Source organism: Sciurus vulgaris, assembly GCF_902686455.1.
Source record: "Sciurus vulgaris genome assembly, chromosome: 5".
NCBI classification, from domain to species: Eukaryota; Metazoa; Chordata; class Mammalia; order Rodentia; family Sciuridae; genus Sciurus; species Sciurus vulgaris.
This window is the reverse complement of record NC_136465.1, coordinates 110,803,320-110,823,558: the sequence shown is the minus strand read 5'-3', so window position 1 is coordinate 110,823,558 and position 20,239 is coordinate 110,803,320. Positions and strand designations below refer to the sequence as shown.

Below are 20,239 nucleotides of genomic sequence, written 5' to 3'. Positions count from 1 at the left end.
CAGGAATGAGAGCCACCACTTTAGACGGTGGTTCTGCAGCCTACCTATTAATTAGAGTCACACAGGGAAATGTTTTAAATACAAGGCCCATGCTCCACCCCCAGAGACTAATTTAACTGGTCCAAAATGGGCCCAAGTCTTCAGTTTTTAAAGGCAACACGAGGTGATTTTACTATTCACTAGATTTATGAATCACTGCTTTAGATGTTATTTGTTTAGTTATTGTACCAGGAATTGAACCCAGAGATACCTAACCACTTAGTTACATCCCTAGCTTTTTTTATATTTCATTTTAAGATAGGGTCTCCCTACATTGCCCAGGCACTAAGTGGCTGAGACTGGCCTCAAACTTGCAATCCTTCTGCCTCAGCCTCCCAAGCCTCTGGAGTTACATGTGTGCACCACTGTACTCAGCTAGATGCTATTTATTTCACCTTGTAAACACTTGATATTCTGGAAAGGAAATATATTTTGTCCATGTGATAAAAGACATCACCTGTTTTCTCAGTTACTTTATAATCACTATGTATTTGATGGCTAATAAATTCTGTTTCAGCTCTACTTAAAGACAACTTCATACATCTTTTTAGCTTTGGGGAAGTGGCATGTATTTAATAGGTTTGGGGTTTTGTTTTTAAGTGGTCTTCACTACCTTTTTCAGGTTTTTTTTTTTTTTTTTTTTTTTTTTTTTTTTAGATCATATTATGATCCTAAATTTTTCCCTCTTTAAAAAGGGACATTTTGGGGCTGGGAAGATAGCTCAGTTGGTAGAGTGCTTGCCTTGCATGCACAAGGCCCTGGGTTCGATCCCCAGCACCAAAAAAAAAAAAAAGGGGGGGACATTTTTCTTCTTTAATTACCTTTCTACCTAACCACCCCTACCCTCGTCATTTTTCTCAAAGAAGCAGTTCTAGGATTAAAGATAGGAAAGACAACCTATAAATTAATGGCAGCACTTAAAATGTTCTGATGAATACTGGAATTTTGCTTCATTTTCATAGCTCTGATAGTTTTCTGAATTTGAGGTAGCATGGTAAGGAAGAAGAGTTATCGAGAATGGTGACGGGCTTTGAAATCAATTGAATTTCAGTCCCACTTTTGCTAGACTGTAAGACCTGGAAGACATTAATCACCCTCAGCTAGTGTCCTTTCCACCACTCCCTACATAAAGCTATCTTTAGGATTCAGTGATAGCATGTAAAATACCTACCAGAGATTAATGTTTACTATTAATTTCTCTTCCCTTCAAGAACTGGAGAGAATATTTGGCTGCTTTAATTTCTGACCTGAAAACAAACCACCTCAGTCACACTGAGGAACTGTTTTAGGAGTATGGAAGAATTACTTTGGATAACCAGCAAAAGTGATATACTAAAGATAATTCCTTTTTCCATCCCTATAATACAGTGAGCATCTTCCCTGCCTCATCAGGCAAGTGAGTAAATTGTATGGGTTAGAAGGCAGGTTCGCACCTGTGCTGACAGCCATGATCTGGTTATTGGAGGCTAATCTTAATCTGGCATTAAGACAGTACCCCTCCTGTCAACTAGGGGTACTGCCTATAGTCCAATCTTGAGAACCAACTGCATTATATGGGCACTTGAGTAATGAGGAAGAAGCAGCTATTATGGAACAGAAAAACTGTAGCTGAGTGAGAACCAACATCTTTCTAAAGCAGTATTCCAACCAACTCCCAAACAGATCCAGGAATGGTGTCTCTATTTTCTAGGATTTCAAAATTTACATCTTTTCCATGAAGATTCTGTTAAATGGAGTCTGGCTTTCATGCAGGAAAGAGTATAAAGGAAAAGTTGAGAAGGAAGAATGCTGGGTTAGAGGAGCAGAGATTGTGCGATGGCCAGAAAAATGCAGTCCTGGGCCATGGGTATATGGTGAAAGGTGAAAAATAATGTTGTGCTTATGAGACACAAAAGTGTCCTCTTGACTGCAGGAGATGCAGGAAGGACTAGTGTGGAATGAGGATGAGAGTCAATGTCCTGTGTCCTGGGACTCTGTGTACAGAACCAAGAGATGCTGCAGGAAAATAATCCAAAAGATAGAGAAGAGCGTACATGATGATCACATGGATTGCTTTTTCCAGGGTTTCTGGGCCGGTCTGGTGGATGAGGCTGATGACATTTCACTTTTGAAGATAATAACAGGAGAACCCAAAGCACAGTGACCAGTTGGCATTTATTAGTGTAGTTATAGTTTGCCACTGTAATAAAAGTAGTAGAGGAACTAAGACTCTTTGTTATCACAAAGAAATAAATAAAGCTTATTTTTAGGAAAACTCTGAGTAGCTGAAAGCTAGCAGTAGCACTGGAGGAACCTGGCCTGTGTGACAGGTGAAGCTGGGGTAGAAGTAATGATCAATTCTACTTAGAAGATTCCACTCACTGCCCCCTCCCCAACTCCTGGCCAGAGCTGATCATGGTTACAGGTACAGAATAAAAGGAAACCTAATGAAAAAAAGAGCTGAAAGAATGAGAAAATGTGGATTTAGATCTAGCAAGAGGAGAGCTGACCATGATCAGAAAATCTGTTCACCACTCCAAAGAGATCTAGACGGCAGCTTCCCCAGACCGCTTCCGAGAGATGTGCTCCAAGTGGGCATGGTCGGAGGTGTCCAAATCAATCTCATACTTGGCTAGGATTTTGAGGATGGGCCTCAGCTTCAGCCACCACTGTTCCTTGGGGATTCGGTGCCTACAGAGGAATAAGGTGGATGATGATACAGGTCTTCAGTATACCAATCAACTTCTACTAAAGGAATATACTTAAGGTGAGCAGAGTATGCATTTAGGACATGGACATGAGATCTGAAATGGGTAAGGCTACAAGTGTTATTTCTAAAAGAAAAGCAATTAAGACAGTGAACAGGTTGGGGAGAAGTAGAACTTGAAACTCCCAGGGAGAGGACCACCCTAGAAGGTAGATGTACTCACTCAAAATCCGTCTGGTCCTTCAGTTCAGTCACTGGTTGAAAGACCAGGGCCCTCTTACGCATCCCCAGAACACAGCCAGAGTCTGGAGTATTGGCAAAGATCCGCCCTGTAATAAAGGATGGTCAGTCAGCTTCTATACTGGGGAACTGACTTCAACTAGGGGACTTACTCTCTTACCCCACCTACCATTACGGTAACTCTCTTTGATTTTCCCAGACATCCAGTTCATAGCCTTAGCTCCCATCTTAGTGGCAAAATTCCTGTCAAAGGGAGTTGGACTCCCACCCTGGAAAAAGAATAAAAAATTAGAGGGAATGGCAGATATAACTAGATACACAGAGAAAAAAGAAAGAATGGGCCCTGAGTTTACAGGAATTCAGAAGTCTGTGAAAGGATACCTTGAGATGGTATGGAGATTGAAAGTGAACTGCCCATTTATCAAATATAAAGGGGATGACTAATCCCACAACTTTGTTTTTTAGTCCTTTTGGTCATGAGGTCATTTCCCCACCTGTCTTCAGTCTAGCAGCTTTTGTCAGTCACCATCACCAGTGATAACAGAAGTGTTCTTTGAGGCCCAATTAAGCTGCCCTTGGTAGAACTCCAGAAAAACATAAAACATCATACAGATCTCCTTTGAACTAAGACAAAGTATGTGGGAAAGTGGGAAGGAAGGAAGAACAGGAAATAGGGCTTCAAATTTATCCAATAACACCCCATCCTTCAGGGACTGGTAAGCTCATTCAAAAACACTGGGAATTCATTTGTGGGTAGAAAAAGGACAATGCTTAACAGGCATCAGCTGAGGGCACTGGGAGAGAAGAGGACCTCAGACCACTGCACCATCTGTGAGTATCATTGGTAGAAAGAAAATTCTTTCCTTGAAGCCCCAGTTAGTAGAAATGGAGCCCAATACCAGTAAATGCTGACACTCAACAGGTTCCTCATTAAAGGCAGGATGGTATGGTGGGAAAAACACTAACTAGGTTCATTCTAGCACTATGAGTGACCCTTAAAAAATTATTTCTCCTGTCTGGACCTCATTTTCTTTATCTGAATTATCTCAACTAGAGATGATTTTGCCCCTCAGGGAACATTCAGCAGCATTTGGAGGCATTTTTGTTAAAGTTGAGGGTAAGGGGAAAGTGCTGCTGGCATCTACTGGGTAGAATCCAGGAATGCTGCTCAACCATCCTACAACGTATAAACAGCCATCCATGACAAAGAATTACCCCAAATGCAATGATGCCAAGGTTAAGGAATCCTGTCCTAAATGAAGATGATGAACCACATCATCTCTAAGGTCATTTCTGGATAAAGACATTTAGATTCTGTGACTATAAGAGATTGTAGGCCCATGCTCTATGGTGGCACTGAGCCTCCAACAGAGAGATCAGTGGGAGATCAGTGGGAGCCTTTGTGGGTGTTGGGGTGATGGCTTTCTGGTTAAGGGCATGGCTGGGGTGTATTCCCTACCTGCTGCATGTGGCCAAGCACATTCTTCCTGCTGTCGAAGATGCCCTTTCCCTCCTCAGAGTACAGGTTGAAAATGAAGTCAGTGGTATAGTTCTCATTGCACTTCTCATTCCTGCCAGGTGGATACCAAAAGCTTGTCACTCCTGTTGTCATTCCTTCCCTGCTTTCTGACTTTGTAAGCTCTGTTCTTCCCTTTTCTACCTCCTCCCTGGGTTTAGGGGATAGGCCTATCCATCCCTTTTCATTTATGGATTCCTCAGGGCACCCCAACCATGGATCCATTCTGTGGGTTAGGACCAAAGCCTGACTAATATTTTTTACTTCACTTAAGAACAAATTGTAGATGAGGTACCTTAGCACCAAGCCCCTTTTCACAGTTGTTTTCATCTTTTGTACCAGATGTTCAACATTCGCCTGAAAATGAAACAGTAAGTCCTAAGCCTAGCTGGGAGTGAATAAGGTTGGGCAAGCCACATGAATCTCTTTTCTTCTACACCAGGCCTCTACAAGAGGGGAGAGGAACATGGAAGAGAGTTATTTACAATCCTGAACCTGAACTGTGCCTAATGCCCTTAAGAAGTTTAGTGTGAACTAAAATTTCCACAAAGACCTGAAATGAGGCAGAACTTGGAGTGGGCACATTAAACACTGTCAGCTCTCTCCCTCACTCGTCTCCCTGTCCAGGGTTTCAGGTTCCCTTTCCCTCAGAGGGCTGATTCTGCTCATAGTGTTGGTCTTTATGTGGGTTGCTTGTATGTAAAGTGGTGACTCATCTGGACAGAATATGTTGCTTTACTTAAGCTTTGCGTTGAGCATGAAGGAGGCAAACTCCCTCCCCTCATTCCTGGCTGGGTTGGCTGGGATCCTGGATTAGAGAGTTCCCTCAGCTTGCTGGTAAACCTCCACTCTGTGGCTCTCCTTTCCTCCCGTAAATTGGAATCTGGGAAAATAAGGTCATATGGCCCCTCTGTGAAATACAAATCAGAGCCCTACCCTAGAGGTGAAAGAGTATCTCCCTCAAAAATGGATTGGTAATGAGGGAAATCTGGAGGGCAGCATGATGTAAGCAGTTAAAGTTAAAACTACCTGCTCACATAGGAGTTTAGAAAAGGTTTTTAACCCTTTTAAACCTTTCCCATCTATAATAGGGAGAAAATACCTTCTTTACAAGTCTGTTATGATGATAAAATGCAAAAAGTGCCACCTGAATCAAAATGTGCACTCTGAAAACAAAGCTAAGGTCATGTGTGTGAGGCTGCACTGGAGAATTGCTGTACAGAGCTCCTTCTAGTCTTTTTCCTCCCTTTTTTTCTTTTGTACTGGGGATTGAACCCAGAGGTACTTTACCACTGAATTACCTCCTAGCCCTTTTTTATCTTATTTTGAGACAGGGTCTCAGAAAGTTGCTTAGGGCCTCACTAAGTGCCCAGGCTGGTCTCAAACTTGTCCTCTTCCTGCCTCAGCCTCCCAAGTCACCAGGATTACAGGTGTGTGCCATGGCACCCCACTCCTTGTATTCTTCACAGGGCTCCACAGACCAATCAGCTCCGTCCTCCTCTTGAAATCCCACAGCTCCAATCACCAAGGGGACTGCTGGGGGACAAGCTGGGGCAGGAGAGAGATACCTAGCAGGGTCTGGGTGGCCATCTACCTGCAGGTCTCGAATGGTGAAGGGCTCCTCAAAAATGTAGGCAGCATCAGCCCCAGCTGCCAGTCCTGCCATGGTGGCCAGGTAGCCACAGTAGCCACCCATAGTTTCAATGATAAACACCCGACGTTTGGTGCCGGCTGCTGACTGTTTGATGCGATCACATGTCTGCAAAGACAAAAGATCATAGAAAGACAGGGTCAGGAACCTGATTCTTGTCATTTCTTTGGCCCTTGCCATTATCTCAGCTCAAGAACAATACCCTTCCAGGCTGGCAGTGCCTCTAAATCTCATCAGTACTTGCATTCAGGGAGGGTATACATTGGCCAACTACACTGCAGAACTTCTCTCCTGGGAAGGAAGCTCTACCTATCCTTAACGTTGCTCAGAGTAGGGTAATTAGGCTATGTGACCTCAGAAAGGAAAAGAGTAATTGGTAATATTTGATGCATTTCTCATTTAGGAGAATGGATGCCATTAAAATATGTATGAACACCTGGGTTTGAAGAAGCATTTTTTTCAAACATTGCCTCTTGTTTGGCAATGAGTGTAATTCTTTTCCAGGACTACACTCACTCTGGAGATTATAATCCTGGCCCAAAGGGAAGCGGTGGTGGTCTCTCACCGTACATATGGTATTCAGTGCTGTGTCAGCCCCAATGCTGAAGTCTGAGCCAGGGACGTTATTAGAGACAGTAGCAGGAATGACCACAAATGGGATGCAGAGTTCATCAAATTGCTTCCTGCCCTCCATCAGCTCCAGGCCCCCTGTGTATGCCTGAGAACAAGATAGTAGAAAGGGCAGGATTGAGAAGAGAGGGGAAGGTAGGAGGGAGAGGGGAAGAAATGGTGGGAAGCACTCACCTCAAAGCCCCCAATGATGATAAGACCCTGAATGTTAAACTTAGTTATGTTGGCACTGATCTGTTCAAAGTTCTTCTTGGGTAGAGTCCTAGTTTGATCAGTGGCAGGGAATAAGGAGTGAGAATTTGAATAGACAGCATGGTTGAAGGAGAGAAAAGCCAGAGTTACAATGGTGCTTTATTTATAATGTCTTGACTTGTATCCCTTCTCTTCCCACCCTCTCACCCCAATATAAGGACATACACTGGGGCTCTATATTGTCAGAGCTGCTACATGATATGGGGATGGCCCTGTCTGTCCTCACTGAAGCCACTATGAGCTTTAAGGGAAAGGATCTGGACCACAGGGGGTATGGAAGCAGGCCCTGACCTAATGAACTGATGCACATGTTCAAGGGATATCTTGAAGGGGTGACTGGGAGGAGGTGCTCTACAATGCCCCTTACCTTTTAGTTCCAAGTTTGGAACCACCTTGACCAGTCCAGCCCCCAACATAGCTCCAGCCAGCTTCCTCTATCTGCAGGAAAAGGTCAAACAGTTTTGCATTACATCTAGAATACCATAAGGCCTGTGTGGGTCTGATGCCACTTATTGAGCTCTGATCCCTCCCCTTGAGTTTCTCTTGCTTGTAAAAGGAACACCAGACCCTGGCTTTCTTCTCCCCAGTGCATGGAACTTCTACTTTTCCTGCTCATTTAGATAATAAGTGCCTTCTTATGCCAGATACTCTACTGAGCTTTGGGATAGAGAATTAAACAGAACATAATATTTGCAAAGGCTCATCCTAGTGGTTCCTGCCTGTTCCCACTGCCCTAAAATTAAATATTTACTTCCACTTGAACCCAGGAAGAGGAGAGCAAGTAGTATGGAACAAAGAGGCACACATGAATCTGCCACCCTTGTTACACTGATCTTCCCTGTGACTGTCCCTAGCCCCAGAAAATGTACCCTCCTTCATACCTGACCCTTGGCCAGGCCCTCAAAGCCATCATGTACAACCAGCACACGATTGCCCTGGATAAGGCCAATCCTCACAGTGGAGCGAACAGCAGCATTCATGCCGGCAGCTGGAGCCCCCACATTCATCACAGCTACAGTGTGCAAACCACTCTGTACAGGAGGAAGGTGGGGACAGAAAGCCCCACAGTGGAGAGGAGGTTATTAAGAGAAGCAGAGTCCTTTATTGTCCTGAGATCAGGGCGTGTGCCTGTGACAATACATATCCCCCGCTCCCAGCACCAGGGACTGGTAGGATAGACTACTGCTTCATACTACAGAAGCAAAATTCTTTACCATAAACCAATAAATAAAGTTGTTGTTCCTGATCTCAGATATCATTATGTAACAAATAAGGGTTCTTCAGAGCAGTGTTTCCCAAAGTGTGATCCTTGAACCACCTGCATCACAATCCAACTGGAGATTGTTAAACCTGTATGTTACTGTTCCTGCCTTAGGCAGGGCCCAAGAACCTGCATTTTTAATGAGTAATCCAGATAATTCTGATATACAGTTAAGTATTGAGAACCACTATTTCAATGGAAAGGTAGCTAAGATACATTTATGTGATTATTTCCAGAGGATAAAATACATAAGCCCTCTTTCTTATTCTTTGCATACTACAAAACAGCCTTGAACTTGGAATGGGTCTTGGGTTAGAGACATCCAGGACATGCTAAGATCACAGGGACAGTAAGTAGTACCTGGGTTGGCTAACAGAAAATATCATAGGAGGGTCAGGTACCCAGCATGGAAGATTAGAGTGGGGGCAAGGAAAATGGCAAGACTTAGGTTGCATGGATTGAGGATAGCACCTTATAAAAGGAGGGAGAAGGTCAAGGGTGAATCATCAGTACCTTAGAGACCGGGGGTCTGACATGAGCTAGAAGCTTGTATACCTCCCAGTTGTTCATGAAGCTCCTATAAAAAGTACAAAGGCACAGGGGTATCTTCAGGTCATTCCTTATGGCCAACAGCCATGGGAATTCAGACCTAAAGTTTTGGTCCCAGAGTGAAGTTCCATAGGATAAGCTTCTAAAGACATAACCAGGGCAGAGCAGGGACTGCAGAGGGATATAAAGGGCCCGCTCATTCGCCAAACACTCCCTAAGCACTCTCCTCCCAGGTGTTGTGCTCAACACCACAAGAGACTCTCCCTTGCTGAAAGAAACTTAAGGTCTGGCTAGGATCCACATAGAGAAGTAACAGATTATTTTACATTATCAAAAGGTCAATCACAGGGAGAGCATCCCTAGGATAAACTAAGCCTCTTGGTCACCTCACAGATAATTTTCTTGTGAAAGAAATTGTTACAGAGACAATGAAAACAAGAAGCATAGACTCATACTTTGCTTCTAGGCCTATGTAGATTTTGGGGTTCACTCTGGTATCTAATTTCTGTAGCTAGGAAACTTCTAGTCATTTCCTCACCGGCCTCTCAGCTTCATGGCTTCATCAAATCTCTTTTCATCCATAGCCTTGGTCACATCTTTGGTCTGGGGGAGGAACACAGCAATAGTTACAACTCCAGGGTAGGATTCTGCACAGTTGGATTTCTATTTGTACTCATCCTGCCTGTTTTGGGGCATGGGACTGAATTCTGCCCACCATGCACCCCACATTTTTTATGGTCCTCCAAACTCTCACAGAAGAATCTTTATTTCTTCTTAGTTTTCTGAATAATGAGCAGCAAAAGAAAAGGACTACACTCATGTTTTATTTATTAGAATTATGGAGAAAGTGTAAGAGTATTCACAGATTAACAGCATCTTCTTCTACTCCACACCCAGGTCCCAGCTCTGTACTACTGAGTAAATAAAGAAGATCCCACAGGTAACCCAAGAAGAAGAAAGAGTGAACCCTGCCATGTGTTCTCCACCACTGCTTTCTGCTCTGTGAGTCAGAGCTTTAGTTTTTGAGCTCTTGGAGATGCACTTCCTGAAGGGAAGTTTTAGGTCATTGGGACTCCTGAGTCTCAGAGAGAAGTGAGCTAGCAAACAGGGAGCATTTAGACCAGTCCTGATAATCAGGTGTGACACCCTCACTCCCAACCATAATGCTTACCCTGCGGTATCAAAGGGTGATACCCCTACAGTAAAAGCTGCCATTTCCTGAGCACTCAATATTTTCCAGGTATTGTATTAAATCCTTATATTTCTTAACTCCAGTCCTTGGAATAAGGACTTGAGATAAGTATCTGTAACCTCATGTTGGCTTAGAGAAACAAATTCAAGGTAGCTATCATGTAAAGACAAAAGTTACCCAGCCAGAACTTAATGTCACTCTGTTTTTAATAACATTAGGAGGGATATTGCATTTTTCTTCTGATAAAGACATAAGAGGGTTTAAGGTCAGATATTAGGCGATATTGGGGCTCATTACTAGGAAGGATGTAGAATCTCCCATCTTCCTTAAGAATATTTTACAGGTGGGAAAACACAAACTTAAGAGATATTATGGCTCCTATATCTAGAGGGGTTACAGCCCACTGTGTTCCTTCCCCCATGAGTCTCTTACTACACCATCCTGCCTTTCTATCTGCTCTTGTACCAGTGGCCTTAGAAGTTGGTCTCATGCTCTATGAGCTCCCAGGTAGGGGCTTGGGACTATTAAGAAGGGGGTTGGGCCAGGCACACTGGTGCACACCTGTAATCCCAGCAGCTCAGGAGGCTGAGGCAGGAGGATAGAGTTCAAAGCCAGTCTCAGTAACTTAGCAAGGGCCTAAGCAACTCAGCAAGACCCTGTTTCGAATAAAATATAAAAAGAGGCTAGGGATGTGGCTCAGTGGTTAAGTGCCCCTGGGTTCAATTCCCGATATCAAGGAAAAAAAAAAGGGATCATTACTTACCACCTGGACACACTCCATAAGGGGCAGGCGCACAGCCTGGTTACCAGAGAGGCTCACCACACAGGCTGGGGTGTCTGGGGTCCCCTCTAAAAGTGCCATCACTGCTTCCACACCCATCCTGCTTCCCTGCAGGAGCCCAAACAGCAAAAACAGTCTGGTTCAGGCCGTCTCATATTGGATTAGTGTAGAGAGTCAGGATATACAGTACTTTCCAAATCACAGGGTTGAGTTCCCTGTGAACTCAGCCAAGAACTTATTGGGCTTTTCCTCCCTACCCAGATTTCATCTAAAGCTTGATGACTTTGTCCTCTTGCCATCAGGACCCTAAGGATTCTACTTGGTTCCAGAGAAGCAGTTCCAGTACAGTAATTAACAGAATTACTGGGGCTTAAAATTATTCCCTTCTTAATTGATATAACAAGGAAGTAGACTGCATCTCTTCCCATTAAATAGAGGGTTCAACTGAGTGTCTAAACATATCTCAATATTTCACTGATGCCTAGAGCTCTAAGATATTGGTCCTCAACTTACAGGGGACCTACAGCCTCCCCCTCCCATCATTCTAACAGATGAGAAATCTCAGTATATGGGAATGGGTCAAGGGCCACTGTAGGTTAGAGGCTGGTAGAGGGGCAGCATGAGGAATGGTGTAAGCCCTATAGGAAAGGACGGCAGGGCTCTAATGTGTGTGACTTACCAGGATTCGGTCAAAGGCTGATGGTGTTCCACCCCGCTGCACATGCCCCAAAACAGTCACCCGAGTGTCATATCCCAGACGCTTCACCACCAGCTGAAAGGACCAAGAAAGGGACACACAAAGTCAAGAGGAAATAAGGTGCAGGGACCCAGGTAAAAAATGCAAGACCTTTTCTTTTATTTTATAATGGTGGGAGGAAAATAGGGAGAGGGACCTGGAGACAGATATACAGAAGAACCAAGGGGACATGCAGTGTCAGGAGACTCAGAAACCACTAAGGGTAGGTCAGGGTGGCTATGGTGCTGATTTTCTCCAGTTTCACTTCTACTAACATTCTTTATGTCTTCGGAGGTGATTGGTTTCCCATTCTTGTCAATTGCACCCTCAGCCACAATGATGATGTTGAGACGAGAACCACGGGTCCTTGTCTGATCAAGAACAAAAGGAAAAGTGGTCAGTGGAATGAAATTGATAGATGAAAAATGGACCACCAGTGGGACAGGGTGAAGGATTTTGTTTTAAGGGCAAAATAAAGTGCCAGTACCTCTGTAAGCCGGCGACAAAGATGTTCCTCCCAGTCATCATCAGGTGGGCATTCAGGAATAAAAACCCAGTCAGCCCCACAGGAGAGAGAGGTGACAAGGGCCAGGTACCTGAGATGAGAGCCAGAAGCATGGCACTAGGAACTATATTCCACAAATAGCCTCCCCATACCCAACAAGGTCTCCTAGTCCCCATAGTTGGTGAAAGGTCTGTGGATCCTGCATTTCATTCTTGAGATGAGGTAAGAGCACAGGGCATGTCAATGAGAAGCTGTCCCTGAAGAGCACCTTCTATTCATGCTCAACTACCCCAGTGGTATCTCAGAGACTGTCCATCCTTTCACATTGAATGTATACCTGAGCCTGTGTGCGCGCGCGCACACACACGTAGGTAAGTTAGGGAGGCAGAGCGGAGGCAGGGACAGGGTTTCCAAGGAGCATGTAACCTCCAGATATGCTACTACTGAGAGATCTTACTAGACTCTCCGGAAGAGGAAAGGTACATTTCTGGGTCCATGGAACAAGTAGGTCAGGATGGGGATCTTACCCACAGTGGCGACCCATCACTTCTAACACGAATGTTCTCTGGTGGCTGTAAAAGAGACACAGGATATACAAAGCCCATGTTTCCCTAGGGTCACGATGAAGTTGCCACCCACATGTAGGCTAATTAACCTCTGGGAAATGTATTTATGCTGTGGAGACCAGGAAGACCTAGGGGAGGCATAGCTACAAGGTGTTCTCCCTAAGCCTAAAAAACCACAGCAGTAAAAGTTGTCAATCCCACATCTTTCTGTTCCAGAAAGAGATGGGCCAGGAAAGAGAGAAACAAAAAAAAGAAAAGAAAGAAATGAAGAGGGTACTAGACTAAACCACAGTCCTGCAGGATTACCCCGGGGCAAACTGTTATTCTTTAGTTCCGAACACATCCTCCTGTCCTGCCTCGCTCTCACTCCCACCTGCTTATTTCTGAGCAGTGGTGCCCAAAGCATCTACAGTCTCTAGGCTAGCTCAGGTTTTGGACCCCCTGGATCTGGTTCAGGCTGGGCAGCAGACATTTAGGAGGCCCTACAGGTATTCAAGACCTCAGAGCTATGTTTGGACAATAGACTGACAAGTGACAAAAGGCAAATCTTGGAGCATTTAGGGAGCAGTGCAACTCCAGTGCTCTAGGGGTTATTCTTAGTTAAAACAGTATTCCAGCCCCCAGAAAGCTGGCCATAGCCCAGACACTTTAATTTTCACTAGCCCCTAATCCTTGTCTGTCCCAACTGCCATACTCCTTTGCTACCTCTCTACCAAGATCCCTTACCTCTGAGCAGTAGTGGTGATAGCATCTACAATCTCTACAATCCGGTGCAGGGCAGAATCAGTGCCAATGGTCATATCAGTACCACAGAAGTCATTGTCAATTGAGCCAACCAGGCCAACAATGTTCAGGTAGCTGGACTTCGTAGCCTCTTCAGCTGTGATCTTACCTACAAAGGGAAGTGAACCAAGAACCATTGGCTAAGATAACTGGCACGCCCACAGAGTAGATCACTAGAGAGAGAAAAAAACTATGGCCAATGGGAATTACAAGCAATGGCAAAAGAAAGGAAGGCAAAGATTGCCCATTTGTGTCTGGTTAACTTTCTCCAGTGGGAGTTAAAGGGTACTTCCTCTTATGTGTACATGTGCACGCGTGCGCACACACATGCACACAAACATTTGCTCACAGAACAAGTAATGCTGATATAAATAATTCTTACCAGCTTTCTGGAGGTCACTCAATAAATCACTCCACTCGGATCGGAAAGTGTCAGCCCCAGTGAGGCTGCCATCGCCCCCAATGACACACAGATTGGTGATCCCAAGCTTCACCAGGTTGAGGGCAGCTCGGAGTCGTCCTTCTCGGTCCCGAAAATCCTTACATCGGGCACTTCCAATCACTGTGCCTCCCTTAAGGGGAGAGGTAGAAGTCAGCTCCCCAGATGACACAGGCAAGTTTAGGTTCAAAATACTAAGATTTCCTGCATTCCAACACTGTGATGGGCTGACACAACTATGTGACTCCCTAGGAAGTTCCCTAACATCACTAAGTCATCTGCCCCTTTTAAAGGACAATGGGAAATGATGCTAGCTGAGACATAAAGGGACCATTCCCTTATTCTGCCACACACCTTAGAAGACAGCTAAGATTGATCCATTTCACTGAAGACTTTATCTTCATAGAGAATAAAGGAATGCATACCTCTGTTGGCTTTTAGACCACTAAGCCACATTCCCAGACCCTTTCATATTTTATTTTGAGGCAGAGTTTTGCTGAGTTGCTTAGGGCTACTAAACTGCTGAGGCTGGCTTTGAACACTCAATCCTCCTGCCTCAGTCTTCTGAGTCCCTGGGATTACAGGTGTGTGCCTCCATACTCAACTTTCCCCAAAGACCTGACATTATTGGATTGTGTCCAAACAATTATTAGGGATCCAATCCAGTATGCTTAGTAGTATTTTTTCCTCTCTATCACACTGATTTCTAAGTGAGATTACACAGGCACTGCCAATTCATTCTTCTTAGTTCCTTGGGATCTATGGTGCTAATCGTAGGAGCTATTAATACCCAGGTATTCACAGGAAAAATAGCTCTGGGTATAGAGAGTTTTAAATTACCAGACACTTACTGATACACCAAGATAGGTAAGTAGACTTAGCATTTTCATAAATAACATATGCTTCCAGCATCCATGACTTCGTGGTATTGGTGGAGAATTCTGGCTCATTCTCAGGCCACCATATGGCAGGCACTATTGCCTGTATAGAGCCTTCACCAAGCACTGAACATTAAATTTCTTCCCATGGACTTTTAGGGGATTTAGATGAAGAATGGGAGTAAAAATGTAATTTGTCAATGTTTTCGTAAATCAGCAAATGGTTATATAGCTACTGGGCTAGCCCACAGTGGATGACAGATTAAAAGAAGTCTAGAATGATTAGTAGAAGTAAGTAGCATTAAGGGCTATGGATATTAAAAAAAAAAAAGTATGTTCCTAGAATTTTTTTTTTTTTTTTTTTTTTTTAGGCTCTGAGAGGCTCTTCCTCCTTTAAACAGTCTGGTTTCAGGTCACCTCTTCATCTCAAGAGGACTGGCAGATTTCAGCTCTACTTCTGGCTCCAGTCCTCTAGTAAGGTTATTTTGAGGGCCAGACCTTCCCCGTGACCCCACAGTCAAACTTGTTTATGTGCCAGTTTCCAAAAGTCTTGCTTGTGACCTTTTCATAAAGAGCAAACTGTCCTGTGATCATTCTCCCACCCCTTCCCCACCCCAGGAAACCAGGGTGATGTTTTCAAATGCAAAGAGTAAAGGGCAAATATAAGCCCTTCTCCTGTCACTGAATCCCTTCACATCAAACCACATGGCAAGAAATTCAGATCAGAAGCCTAAACCAGAGTGGGATGAGACAAGGACAGACAAATATGGAATGAGAGTTCTTTAGAACATACCAGCTGAAGCATCATCGAAACACTTTCCCAGGTGGCCTCCCTGATGTGATCTCCACCATCCACCAGGCCTTGGTAACCCTATGAGGGACATGACATCCATTCAGTCTCTATGTGGTTTTCCCCTAAATTTTCTAGGACTAAGACAAGATCCTTGGGAAGAGGTTCTATGAGAATCAAGTCACCTCACCCATGAGTGATCCCTTGATATACATGATGCTATCATATTTAACACAGTTCAAGGAAGGAGGTGTCCATTTTTTCAATAACCTGTTCTAGTTTCTCCCTCTCAAAACATCAGAATACCCTTCATAATATTTAATCTTAGTTTATCTTATTTTGGGCTCACGCTACTTCCTCCAATCTGCTTCCCAGGGGGACTAGACACCAGATTGTTTGAATAACAGTAGGAGAAAAGGAAAAGGGGATAGTGGAGGTAGGGAAGGAAAGAAATGTGACTTATTACAAAACTGTAAAATTTGAGAGAAGAAAGGCAGATAGATTTTATAGAAAAGAAAGGTGGGTGAAGCATAAGAGGGAACTGAGAGAAGGGAACCAAGGAGGAGCTAGAACCTCAGAAAATTAAGCAAATTCAGAAACATAGTGAGAGACCTTCCTTCTGGGGCTTTGCCCCTGGAGACACTATATTTGCTGTAAATACTACCCATTTCAGTTTTTCTCAGTGTTTGGGAGTAGGTGGAAGGAAGATGGAGATGCCCTCCTTCCTTTAATTTGAACAGGCAACATGAGGACCCAGTTTGCAGAAGTCTGGGTCCCTGCATCATTATTTGAGCCAAGAGTGGGAAGGAGTGACTCATGAAGATGGAAGGCCAAAGAAAAGAAAAATAGCAATGTAACTGGGAGGTAAAGAAAAATAAAGTGAGAAGGTAGTGGGAGGCAGATTAAGCAGGGAACAGAGAAATAAAAATAAGAGTACAAAGTAGGGAACAGAGAAAGAAAAACAGAATATAAAGTAGAGAACCAACCTCATGGACAAAGAAGACACGGGCACCAGTAAAGATACCAACTCGAACCACAGCCCTGACAGCAGCATTCATACCTGCAAGGAGGGAAGACAAGTCAGAGAGAGGTTACTCCTAAGACAAGCAGCCTTGGAACCCAAAGACACTACAGTTGGCTAAAGAATAGAGTAAGTCCTTTTCTCTAAAGCTAAGATACATTTCTTATCCAAGTCTTTTGATCTCCTTGCCTCCAATTACTGCATTTAATGTTGATGAAGTTCCAGGTTCTCTATCCCTTTCCCCCTAAAAATCCTGCCTTTTCCAAGACCTTTCTATGCCAGGACAATCTGAGGGATAAAAACAGCAATAAGCAAGCATTTTCTTAAATGCGTATTATGGGTTAGACACTACTAAGAATGGTCAAGTATTATCTCCTTTAATCCTATCTACCACCCTGGAGTTGTCCCCATTTTATAGATTTGGAAACTGAAGCTCTAAGAGGTCAAGGTCACAGAGCTAATACTCTATAAAGTTCATGGACTTGAATTCATGTCCTAAATAGTATTCTCTTGACTACAATGCTATGCCCAACTAATTTCAGTGGTTAGACTAGGCTTCTCCTTGCTTCCTGAACTGAAACTAGACATGCATCCAGCTATAGTAGGCTTTTCAGAAAATGACATGACTCTCTGTGGTTCATGACTTGATGCATCAAATCTGTTCATGAGTATGTCTATTACTGGATGGTGGATTCTTTCAGTCTAGACACATACACACACACATAGCTGTTCAGTGTCATCTGAGTTGGTCTGTGTTTCAATTTGTGTACACAGTTATGATCCTCTGGCTCATGCACTGTCAGAAGACGTTTGTGAACAGATGCATAGCATAAGTGGGGAACTCATTCTCTCATAGCCTTCTGGCATTCACTCAATTAGTTAACAAAGACTTGCTGACCTTCTCCTGTGGTCCTGTACATTAAGACATGTAGGGGAACTTAAAAATATGCTGTAAATTACTCTCTCTGTTTCTACTTGAAAAGAAAAATAGGACTAAAATGGAGAGAAGAGTTTTTCCCTTTTCACAGATGAGGAGCATCCCTTTCCAAGAGCTGCTCAATGATAAGAACTTTCTTCTAGAAGCACTGTGAAGTAGCCAACCTGTACCAATATATAACATGCAGTGGGTGCCCCATATGTGTGCCCCAATTAGGAACAATGCTATTGATACTGTGCTAAGCATAATTTTATTGGTGAGAGATGGGAGACATCCCTGTCCTACCTTGCCATGTGAGAAGGGGTTCATGGTAATGCTCAAGTATCTTAAAGACACAATGGATCAACTTCTCATGAAGCATTTTAGCTGCCCTCTCTCCAATATTCTAGTACATGTTTTTCTTTTTCAATCTAAAATCTATCCAAATGATCCTTAAACCCTGTCTGGGGAAATACCATATACTATTAAGCACCAGGGAAGAAGAACTGGAAAAATCTGCAGCACCAGACTGAAAGTCATTACAAACCATTGAATAATTCAATGCTATCTGGAACAAAATAAAAAGGACAAGATTATTTTATTCTTCTCTCTCTCTCTCTCTCTCTCTCTCTCTCTCTCTCTCCAGGCTGACATGGTCTTAGCTCCAAATCAAATTGAGAATGTATTCACTCACTGAACAAATATTGATTGAACACTGAACATCTAGCATGTTCCTGGCACCCATGCTAGGCCCTGGGGATAGAGCAATGAGCAATACAGACTCTGAGAAAACAAAAATAAAGGACTGGGTAATGGTCCTCAACATGTAAAGAATTACAATATGGCATACTGATCCTGAAAAAGAAGATATATACAAAGTACAGTGGGAACAAGAACAAAGAGCATCTATACCTGCCAGGAGAACATCAGAAAATACAGCATTGTCCAGAGAGCTACAGGACAATTTCCTGGTAAGTCTTTTTGTCAGGTAGGCAGTTTGGGGAAAAGTGTTTTAGGCAGGAGGAATAGCACAAACAAAGGTCAGAGTCAAGAAATAATCTGAGGTAATTCAGTAATTAAAGAGTAAAATGTAAAATATAAGGCAAGAAATGAAGCTACACAGGTGGATAGGCCCCAAATACAACATGGAGAAGTATGGCTTTTTATTTTGTAGGCCAGAGCTTCAGGATCCCTGGATGAAGGGTTTCAGGGAATCTATAAACCCCACAAAACTGGATGAAAGTTTGTAAGCATGGACATTTCTTTTGGAAGAAGGCCCAGAGCTTTCATTTGATTCTTAAAGTGAGGTCTGTGGCCCCTCCTCTCCCACACACACAAAAAAGTGGCAGACAATGAATCTCTGAAGAATTTTGAGAGCAGAGGGACATGATGAGATCTACATTATCAAAAGATGACTGTGGCAGCAGTGTGACAGGCAGCTTGAGGAAGCATCACTAGGATTTGAGGCTCTCTGGCATCCTACGTTAGACAGGAGGTACTGTACTGGAAGAGCAGAATTTAGGACAACACAAATACTGGACAGAAGCCATCTAGGAAACAGAAACAACAGGACTATATCCATCTAATCAGCAATGTGACTAAATTGAAGATGTTGGAGAAGGAGGACTGCCCCATGTTGACTTAGGCAAAGGGTGAAGCTGTGGTGCCATTTGCTGTGCTAGGCCAGGGTTTGGTTTGGGAAGGTTAGAGTGGAAATGATGCATTCATATTGGAATATGCCAAGTTTGATGTTCTCATGGGACAGCCAGGTGAACTTAGAATAGACTGTCTCAAGAGAATATATAGAATCAGAAAGGAAAAGGGCAAGGAATTGAACCCTGAGGAAAATCAACTGTATGTGATTCTGTGAAGAAAACAAAGACAAAAGGAGAACCAGGGCTTAGCAATGTCTTGAAAGTCAAATGGGAGCAGTTTTAAGAAATGAGAATAGTGCCAAATGCTTCAGATAATTGATCTTAGATAAGGACTAGAAGGTTGGGCTTATCAACAAGAGACACTGGTGAGCCCTGATGTCACAGTACACTGTGACATCACTAAAGCAAAGCTCCATGAAATCTACAAGTCTTGAGTTCAAACACTTAGTTTGAATGATTCAAAACAAAACAAAGCAAAAAAGTCTGTGGAGGGAGGAGGGGGTTTCTCAAAAGCTTTAGGAAAGAAACATGTAAAAAGAACAAAGAGTCAACACAGAGCCACTGATACTTTAGGAGAGATGAATAAAGTCAGTTCATTAAGATCAGAAAACATATGAAACTATTTGTTTTCCAGCTCATCACAAGGTCTATGGGACTCTCCATTGGATACCTGGAGTTCTTGCATGTAAATCTGTAATTTTAGGAAATAAGGAAAAAAATGTTAATCTGAAATGTGTAGGATGGAATATAATTTTCTGCTCCCAAGCTGAGTAGAGTGGAAGGAGTGGGGGTGGCTAAAGAGAAACAAATGACTTGAAAGGTTTTCAGTGTAAAGAAAACAATAGATAATGGGCAGAAATATCTAAATCTGTTGGGCATAGGGAAGATTCTTTCTCTTCTCTCCTTACTGGACCTTTTTGCCTCAATCTTATAACCTCCAGAGATTATCCTTCCTGACTGTATACTGAATGAGTGTTTTCTTAGAAATCAAGTTTTAAGATCCACTTTTCATTCCTATACCTGTGCCTCAAACCTCTACATCCTTAAAAAATCAGACTCGGGTATACAGACAGTTTATACCAAGAGCTCAGCAATTCTTTGGTGTCTTCTATCCAACCTCACTGGCCTAGTCTGGCCCCAAGTCAGTCCTAGC

At 43.3% G+C, this 20,239-nt stretch overlaps 1 protein-coding gene across 4 annotated transcripts in view; it reads right to left on the bottom strand.

Moving 5' to 3' along the window:
* Positions 1-2,174: 2,174 nt before the first annotated feature.
* The window catches only part of PFKM (phosphofructokinase, muscle), a 38,732-nt gene continuing 20,667 nt past the window's right edge, over positions 2,175-20,239 (bottom strand). For all 4 annotated transcript variants that reach the window (XM_079140685.1, XM_079140686.1, XM_079140688.1 and 1 more), the window contains 21 exons: positions 16,481-16,554; positions 15,498-15,575; positions 13,770-13,959; positions 13,331-13,496; positions 12,566-12,610; positions 12,021-12,129; positions 11,809-11,904; positions 11,477-11,569; positions 10,780-10,905; positions 9,363-9,427; positions 8,789-8,852; positions 7,896-8,045; positions 7,382-7,452; positions 6,937-7,024; positions 6,698-6,850; positions 6,076-6,240; positions 4,777-4,838; positions 4,425-4,536; positions 3,135-3,234; positions 2,949-3,054; positions 2,175-2,709 (listed from right to left, as the gene is read on the bottom strand). In XM_079140685.1, the coding sequence (XP_078996811.1) occupies positions 2,565-2,709; positions 2,949-3,054; positions 3,135-3,234; positions 4,425-4,536; positions 4,777-4,838; positions 6,076-6,240; positions 6,698-6,850; positions 6,937-7,024; positions 7,382-7,452; positions 7,896-8,045; positions 8,789-8,852; positions 9,363-9,427; positions 10,780-10,905; positions 11,477-11,569; positions 11,809-11,904; positions 12,021-12,129; positions 12,566-12,610; positions 13,331-13,496; positions 13,770-13,959; positions 15,498-15,575; positions 16,481-16,554 (2,258 nt within the window). In that variant the 3' untranslated portion in view covers positions 2,175-2,564. The remainder of the gene's footprint in view (positions 2,710-2,948; positions 3,055-3,134; positions 3,235-4,424; positions 4,537-4,776; positions 4,839-6,075; positions 6,241-6,697; positions 6,851-6,936; positions 7,025-7,381; positions 7,453-7,895; positions 8,046-8,788; positions 8,853-9,362; positions 9,428-10,779; positions 10,906-11,476; positions 11,570-11,808; positions 11,905-12,020; positions 12,130-12,565; positions 12,611-13,330; positions 13,497-13,769; positions 13,960-15,497; positions 15,576-16,480; positions 16,555-20,239) is intronic.